Consider the following 9,158-nt stretch of genomic DNA (forward strand, 5'->3'; position numbering starts at 1 on the left):
GCGGTTCTAATAGACACATTGGCATTAACTTGAAATTTCAATATGGCATATTTAATTTCTCCATTTGATTTTTCTCCTGGAGTCTTGGCTCGAACTAAGCAGGAGAGGGCCTCGGTGGTCCTCATTTCACCGGCGTGGTCCGCAGGATTTGTATGCAGTCCTGGGGGACATGTCACATATTCCACCTGGGAGTCTCCGTGGAGGAAGGACTTTCTATGTCAATGATCCTTCTTTTATCCGAAAATATGTTCCCTGAAGTAATGTACTGGAAGATAGAAGCTTAATTCTGTACAAGCGTGGATTAGGAATTGGTCATTGAGACCATGAATCAGGCTCGTAAGCCTGTGTCTAGAAGCTCTTTACCCATATGATATGGCGTAAATATTTATACTAGTGCAAGTCCAAAGGGAGTAGGGATCGGATTACTAGAATTTTTTACAAGTCATTGCTGCCTTGTCTATTTTGTTTCAGGTTCGTCTGGCGGTCATCCCAGACGTACATTCGTTTGGTCAGGCCTTGGTCAAGATCAGACCTGTGTTCAAACCAGCTACTCCTCCATGGAGTTCTTAATGTTCTTCAAGGGGCTCCGTTTGAGCTTAGGCATTCCTTAGATATTAAATTGTTATCTTGGAAAGTTTTATTTCTTCTGCTCACAGAGTGTCAGAGCTCTCGGCATTGCAGTAGGAGTCCCCTTACCTTACCTTTCATTCTGATAAGGTAGTTTTACGTACTAAATTAAGAATTCTTCCTAAGGTTGTTTCTGATCGGAACATTAATCAGAGATTATTGTTCCTTCCTTGTGTTGTAATCCTACTTCTCAGAAAGAATGGCTTCTGCACAGTTTAGATGTAGTCCGTGCTTTAAAGTTTGACCTGTAGGTGACTAAGGACTTTGTCAGTCTTCTGCTTTGTTCTTGGTTTTCTCAGGAAAACATAAGGGATAAAAAGCTACGGCTACTTCTCTTTCTTTTTGGCTGAAGAGTATCATACAGCAGCCACCAGAGAGGCCCGTTGCTTCCTCAGGGGCATTCAAGAATGAAGCTTCTGTGGAACAGATTTGCAAGAATGCAACCTGGTCCTCTCTTCACACTTTTCCAAAGTTCTAAAAATTTGACACTTTTGCCTCGGCTGAGGCCGCTTTTGGGAGAAAGGTTCTTCAAGCAGTGGTGCCTTTTGTTTAGGTTCCCTGTCTTATCCCTCCCGTACAATCTGTGTACTCTAGCTTGGGTATTGATTCCCATTAGTAATTAAGATGATCCATGGACTCATTGTGTCATTAAAAAGAAAATGTATGCTTACCTGATAAATTTATTTTTTGACACAATGAGTCCACGGCCCGCCCTGTTTTTGTAAGAGACAGGTTGCTGGGTATTATAAACTTTAGACACCTCTGCACCTTGTTACTTCCTTTCTCTCCTTTACTTAGGTCGAATGACTGGGTTGGGAGTGAGGGGATGTGATATTTAACAGCTTTGCTGTGGTGCTCTTTGCCGCCTCCTGCTGACCAGGAGGTGAATATCCCATTAGTGATTAAGATGATCCGTGGACTCGTGTCAAAAAAGAAATAAATTTATCAGGTAAGCATAAATTCTCTTTTTATTACATTATCTCTTCTATACCCCACTGGGAGTGTAATTTATTCTGCTGGCTGTGTTTACACAGATTAGCTTTCAGGATAGGTTGGGATACCAAAGGCTAAATAAATTATTTCAAATGCCAATATAAGGGTAATGGAAATACTTGTAAACAATGCAATGCACTCCAGTAGGTAAAGTGGATCATTAGGAACAAATTAAAGGGGAAGATTTTTTTGAGTAAACTGTCCCTTTAATATAAAGCGAATTGTTTTGCTGCTTTTATCTGATAAAGCCAATTAGGGACATATATATAGCAGGCTATCCTTGGGAAGTAAGCAGGATGCATTTCATGTTCTGAAAATTAGAAATCACTCACTTTAAAAGCTAAATTACATGAAAAGGGGGCAGAAAAACGAAAATATATTGCAAAGTTATTTCAATATGCTTAAAAGGGACAGTACACTGTAAAATTATTTTATATGAATGCATTTTCAATGACTTGTTATATCAGCTGCAGAGTATTAAACTTACGAGAAATTGCATTTTCGGTTTATTTGTGTATATGAAGTAGCTGGTTTTGTGCTTTTAAACCACAGCCTATTACAATGGGTTGAGCTTCAGGTAATATCAGATCTCATTATGTTATCACTTTTATGTACACAGACTTGCTGCCTTATCTTATATTTGTCTAGAAAACCAAAGCTCAATACTTAGAGAGAACAATGGAAAATTATAATTTTATTACTAACTATCATGCCCCCCACTGAGAGTGTAATCTCTTCTGCTGGCTGTGTTTACTTAGGCTATTAAATAGAATATACTCCAGTATAGAAACTTTCAGTATAGGTTGGGATACCACAGGCTAAATCAGCTATTTCAAATGCCAAAATAGGGGTAAAGGAGCTACTTGTAAATAATTTAAAACGCTCCAGCAGGTAAAATTAATTATTGTGAACAATTTAAAGGGGAGAACATTTTTGGGTGAACTGTCCCTTTAACATTGTATATAAAAAATATCAAGCCGTTTATTGTCACTTTAAAAAGGAACATAGTACTGTAAAATGTTCACCCATTTATTTTAGTCCCAACTATCCCTTTTACATGCTGTAGTGTGTTAAATTGTTTATAAATAGCTACTTCATAATTTGTAAAAGCCTCATGTAGCTAGCTGTTGAAACTACCACCACATCAGATTTAGAAAGGTTATGTAAGCAAGAAGCAGCAGAAAAGTCAGCTTCCCAGCAGAAGTTGGAGAAAGCAAAGGTGTTTCTGAGGCTGCTTTGAACACAATTAACTCATCGGCTGCTTGCCTGAATACATTGTCCCTTTAGGGTAAGAGGTGGTTGTGTATGTTTCTAAATATATTGTCACAGGTGTGTTTATCATTATATTTAGTTGCCAAACAGCAAGCACTTCCCAGGTTCTAAACCAAAAATGGGACAGCTCTTAAAGGGACACAAGTCAAAATTAAACTCCCTGACTCAGATAGAGCAGCAATTGTAAACAACTTTCCAATTTACTTCCATTAACAAAATGTGCACAGTCTTTTTATATTTACACTTTTTGAGTCACCAACTCCTACTGAGCATGTGCAAGAATTCACAGCATATACGTATATGCATTTGTGATTGGCTAAAGGCTGTCAGGTGATACAGGGGGAGTGGAAATAGACATAACTTTGCAATTTATTTAAAAAAAATCTACTACTCATTTGAAGTTCAGACTAAGTGCTATTGCATTGTCTTCTTATCATGCAGTTGTTGATTATGCAAATCTACTGTATTGACTGGTCCTTTAAAGGGACACTATACCCAAACATTTTCTTTCATGATTAAGGTAGAGAATATAATTTTAAACAACATTCCAATTTACTTCTATTACCTAATTTGCTTCAATCTTTAGATATACTTTAATGAAGAAATAGCAATGCACACGGTGAACCAATCACAGGAGGCATCTATGTGCAGCTACCAATCAGCAGCTACTAAGCATATCTAGATATGCTATTCAGCAAAGAATATCAAGAGAATGAAGCAAAATAGATAATAGAAGTAAATTAGAAAGTTGTTTAAAATTGTATGCTCTTTCTAAATCATGAAAGAAAGAAAAAATTGGGTTTTATGTCCCTTTAAGCTTAGATTCCTGGTTTTCAAATCGGCGCTATACAAATAAATGATAATAATAATAATAATAATAATAATAGCAAGAATACGAAGAAAAATAATGCTGCAAAGCTACGTGTTTAACCCCTACATATGAGTTAAACAGAGTACTGTGTCACAAGTCACACGACCCAGCCAATGCGTTACATTAAAGGATTACTTTCTGTTATAATTTTTAAGCTAAACAACTAACATATTAAAGTTAATAAACATTAATTAAAACCTACTGACCTATATTTTCTCCAAAACGAAGTTTCATAACGTTCTAAAAGTTATATCTTTTATTCGCCGATGATGTCACGTTATCCTGCCCACTATTTTCAGCACTGCATGTTCAAAATACTTAAACCAATAACTTTGTGTTTAAAGCGCCATTTTGAAACCTAGGTATTGTAAACGGATTGGTACAGAGCAAAGGATACCCACGGAGTGGGTTTGGAAAACAATTACATTTGCAGACAAGATTTCTGATATACGGTAGAGATATGTTATTAAAATGCTATTGATAAAAAGCGTATTTGGGGTAGTTAGTAACAGGCATAGAAAATATTTACTTACAGTGGCCCTTTAACTTTGCGGGGGTCAAACACATAGCTTTACCCAGCACTGGAGTGCGCTACATTTAGTTCAATGGCACTATCGGGCGAGCTGCGATTAGACAGCGAGCATGTGACGCGCTTCTGAAATAAACAGAGCAGAAGAGGACAGTGAGGGAGGTAGGTAAAGTTTTAAGGGTTGACTCTTTAATTTTCTTTATTTTGTTGCTCTTTAAAGTGAATGTCAATTTTGATGCTAAAGTGCCCGGGTTTTTAAAAATTTGATTAAAAACAGGGGCACTTTAATTCATCAAAATTTACATTTCACTCCTGCTGTGAAGAGAAAAAAAAAACAAAAAACAACTTACCTTTTAATCTTGACAGCAGCTCCAGCTTCCTCCGGTCGTTGCAAGCCATTTCTGACGTCAGAAATGATGGATAGATCATCCTCCAATCATGGCTTCCCCCCCGGATTCCTCATTTTAGACCCAGGAAGAGGCTTTGCGATGGGTGGAGGAAGCTGGAGCTGCTGTCAAGATTAAAAGGTAAGTTGTTTTTTTTTCTCAACAGGAGTGAAATGTAAATTTTGATGAATTAAAGTGCCCCTGTTTTTAATTGAATTTTTAAAAACTGGGCACTTTAGCATCAAAATTGACATTCACTTTAAGGGACAATGTACACTAGATTTTTTTATTTTTTTTACATAAATGATTTGTAGATGATCTCTTTATATAGCCCATCTTTGAGTGTTTTCGTAAAAAAAAAAATGTATAGGTTTTGCTTATTTATTTTTAATAACATTGTGCTGATTTTAGATTCCTAACCAAGCCCCAAAGTTTTAGATGTATGCCAATATCTACAGATTCCTGCGGCTCCTGTTTGTATAATCTTTTGATATGCAGTGAGGGGGTAGTGTCTGCTGTTCCTGTTTCCCCAGCCCCTTTCACTGGGTGTCCCAGTCTAACCTCATCAACAGTGCTAAACTAGAAGCTTCTAAGTCAGTATTTAAAAAGTTGTATCTGAAGGTATTCTTTATAGTAGTGCCTATTACATGCAGTTATTTGAAAATTGATGTATACTGCCCCTTTCGCAAGTTTAATGTATATAATTCTGCATATAGAGCAGAATTATGTAACAATAAGAACATTGACTGTGGTTTTAAAATCTAAAAAGGTGTTTACTATCATTTAAACTGAAATTTGGACTTTTTACTGCCCTTCAGCTTTTAAATTTGCTGTCTGATAACAAACAGCTTTAAAGGGACAGTATACTATAAAATAGTTTTTCCCTTAATATGTTTCAAATTACTTTTTTTTTTTTAAGTTTTAAATGTTTTTATTGAAATAAATTACCATCAGGTACAAAAGTCAAACATGAAAACCATGCGTGGAGCACACAGGCTTCTACTTTACAAGAATATAAAGAATCTAACAAGTTCAAACACATGGGAGTAATATTTGTGCATGTTATACAGAGTAATACCAGTATAAGACTCTTTAAAATAGGTACAAGGGTGAGGGGGGGGAGGAAGAAGGGGTGGGATGGGGTGTAGGAAGATGGAAGGGAACCTTATCATAGGAGTAGGCTGTATGAGGTTACTTAACGTGTGTTTGTCACAACATTCGGAGAACAGGTGGTGTCATAGCGCGTGTGCCAGTCTGCCCATATAAGTTTGAACAGATCTGAGTTGTTTAAAGTGTAAAAGATGCTTTTCTCCATACTGTAAATATATGCCATTGAATTTAAGATAGAGGACCAATTTGGGGGGGTCGTGCTTTTCCATGATTTGGCTATTGCCGCTTTAGTGGCTGTTAGTAGATAAATGCATAGGTATGCTTGGTGCTTGGGTAAAACGTGGGTACCAATGTGAAGGAGGGCATTTGAAGGGGTTTTGGGGAGCATTATACCCAATCCAGCCAATGTTCGGAAGCAGGTATGAATTACTTTTTTTTTTACCAGCTGCAGAGTATAAAATGTATGAGATTTGCTTTTTTAGGGCTTATTTGTGTATATTAATTAGCCGATTTGTGTTTTGAGGCCACAACCTAATAAAATGGGTTGAGCTAGTTGGTATAATCAGATCTCATTACTTTATCACATTGTGTACATATACATGCTTCTTTATCTTATATCTGTCTGTAAACCAATCACCAATACTTGGAGAGAACAATGGAAAATTAACATTGTATTACCTTATCTCTTCTATACCCCACTGGGACTGTAATTTCTTCTACTGGCTGTGTTAACACAGCTTGGCCTCAAGGCCAAAAGCTTTCAGGATGGGTGGGGATACCACAGGCTAAATAAACTATTTCAAATGCCAATATAAGGGTATTGGAAATACTTGTAAACAATTTAATACACTCCAGCAGGTAAAGTAGATCATTGGGAACAAATTAAAGAGAAACTTTGAGTAAACTGTCCCTTTAATTGTGGAATGTAACTAAATGTATGGTGTACTGTGTATTTGCAAATATTCTTGTGGTAGTAGCAGAATACAAGACAGGGAGAGGAATGCAACTTTGTAAGAGACTACTGAGCTAACAAACATCAGCATAAAGCCTGAAGCTCATTTAGTTTTATTTTTGGTGCAAGTTGTTCTGCAAAATTTGTGTGTATACAGATTTTATCAAATTTATTCAGAATATCAAACCCATGTCACCTCATATAATGGCAAACAGAAAAATGGCCTGCCACCAGTGTGAGCCAGTGTTTCAGCAGATAAATATATTTACTGTAGGTTCTGTAATATATTTAATTACTGTATTTAGGGAGAGCTATGGTTGAGTTTGAATAAGTTTGCTGAAATGTTTTACCTCTAACACAGCAAGAAAAGATGCTGCAAATGTATGGGCCATAACAAGACATAAAACTTGTTATTTTACTTAGTTTATACGTTTTTATAAAATGTAACAACGTAAAATATGTATTTCTGTTGCCATATTCTCAAAACAAGATATTGTAATGTTATTTTCTCGTTAAGCGTTTCAAAATAAAAACAAAAAACTTAATTTCCTTATTTTTATTAAAACAAAATGTTAAAATGAACTAAACCTTATCTTGTTTATACATTTTACATTAAAAAAAAGGATGCATAAAAATGGAGAAAATGTCAGTTCTTTTAACCTGTGATATCATCTTGTCACTACACCATGCAAATGTACCACTTTCAGACTACAATGCACATCCTCTGAATGGCCTTTAGAACGGTTGAAACACTGACCATTCCTTTTTTATGAAGGGGTTTGTCTTCTTGCTTATGGTCAACAGGAGTCACAGCAGGGGCAGACTTTAAAAGCAAGGGTGTGAACACCTAATTTGCAAAATTCATTCATTTACTTCCATATACTGACTTTGTCTGAAGGAAACGGTGCCCGACAGCGTTCCTGCACAGCTTGATGTATCTCAACAAGCTGCTTACAGATACACACACACTGTGTTCTTCCCAGGACTTATTAGTGGGTGCACCACCCAGCTGATTTTACTGACCACCCAGCTAAAATGTGCAAATATTAAAAAAGTTCATTCTCGAATGTACAAATTATTATTAAATACATTTATGTTAAATACTGTAATTAGTTTGTGATTTGGACAGCAGAAAAGGATATATTAGAAAATATTACACTGCCCCCACCCAGCTGACATACTTTCCTGCAGAGAATACATACACATATACATACACACACTACAGAAGTCTTATAATACTAAAGAAAAGGCATTGAACACTAAGAAGAAAAAAACGACCTCAAAAACAGGTAAAACAGGCAATACAACTTTGAAAATGATCAAAACGGAAATTATTCATGATAGTATCTGAGAACTTTGAGCAGAAGTAGTTTTGCAATCTATTTCTACTAGTAAAAGTATTTAATAAATATAAAGGGACATTAGACCTTTATTTTCTTTCATGATTCAGATATAGCATTCCAACTTTCCAATTTAGTTCTAAATAGCTAATTTGCATTGCTCTTTTCTAATCCTTTGTTTAAAAGCATACCTAGAAAGGCTAAAAAAAACAGCAATGCACTATTGGGATCTAGCTTATTTGTGGCTGCACAGATATGCCTCTTATAATTGGTTCTATAGATGTGTTCAGCTAAGTCCCAGCACTGCACTGCTGCTCCATCAACAAAGGAAACCTAGAGAAAGAAGCAAATGTGACATAAATGTGGAAATAGTATGTTTTATCTGGATAATGAAAGAGATTTTGGGTTTCATGTTAACTGTTGCCCTTTAATATACATGAGTGTATACACAGAAAGCAGTTGCAAGTCCACCACTGCTGATTGGCTTAGCAAATGTGTCCACTCCAGACCATCAGTTTTCTGCAAGTCTGTGTTTAACTCCTGCAAAGGGCCACTATAGTCTAAAAATACATGCTCTAATTTGTTAGAGCATGTCATTTTAAGACTAGCCATCCTGTACCCATATGGGGTTAAACACATAAGAGGTGCAGGGTCACTAATATTAAAAATAGATGCTTTAACAAATTAGTTCAAATATTTTTAGCCTGTTATGCGGGAGTTAAACATAGAATAGCAGGATTTGCTAGTGCCACAAAAATATGATGCAACATCTCCACTATAATTCCCCTTTATGAGACTAACATTATATGCAATAAAAATGCATTCCAGTGTTATTAAAAACAAAGGTTTACGACGCATGGGAACGTTAATAAAATAATTGCTTTTTCTTCTGAAACTAGCCTGCTTTTTGCGTACCGACTCAAGGTTCCAGTTTCATTTAGACTCGTCAGTATAGGAGGAAGTAAGCGGCTAACGACTGTAAAAGTGCGGCAAATAGCGCAGCATGGAACCAGCAGCCAATCAGCGCCAAAGCATTCGTAGACGCTAGCATTTATACAAATATCGCGAGACACCGTGT

At 36.3% G+C, this 9,158-nt stretch overlaps 1 protein-coding gene across 5 annotated transcripts in view; it reads right to left on the bottom strand.

The window, feature by feature from the left end:
* The window catches only part of RMI1 (RecQ mediated genome instability 1), a 63,171-nt gene extending 54,065 nt beyond the window's left edge, over nt 1-9,106 (bottom strand). For 2 of the 5 annotated variants that reach the window (XM_053702442.1, XM_053702444.1), the window contains exons 1-2: nt 7,498-7,701; nt 4,297-4,418 (exon numbers count right to left, since the gene is read on the bottom strand). In XM_053702442.1, coding sequence (XP_053558417.1) covers nt 4,297-4,330 — 34 coding nt within the window. In that variant the 5' untranslated portion in view covers nt 4,331-4,418; nt 7,498-7,701. Of the gene's footprint in view, nt 1-4,296; nt 4,419-4,642; nt 4,804-7,497; nt 7,702-8,995 lie in introns of those variants that run through there. The other 3 variants (XM_053702439.1, XM_053702440.1, XM_053702443.1) reach the window with 3 other exon arrangements.
* Nucleotides 9,107-9,158: the final 52 nt, after the last annotated feature.

The sequence above is a fragment of the Bombina bombina genome, chromosome 2 (genome assembly GCF_027579735.1).
Source record: "Bombina bombina isolate aBomBom1 chromosome 2, aBomBom1.pri, whole genome shotgun sequence".
Lineage (NCBI taxonomy): Eukaryota > Metazoa > Chordata > Amphibia > Anura > Bombinatoridae > Bombina > Bombina bombina.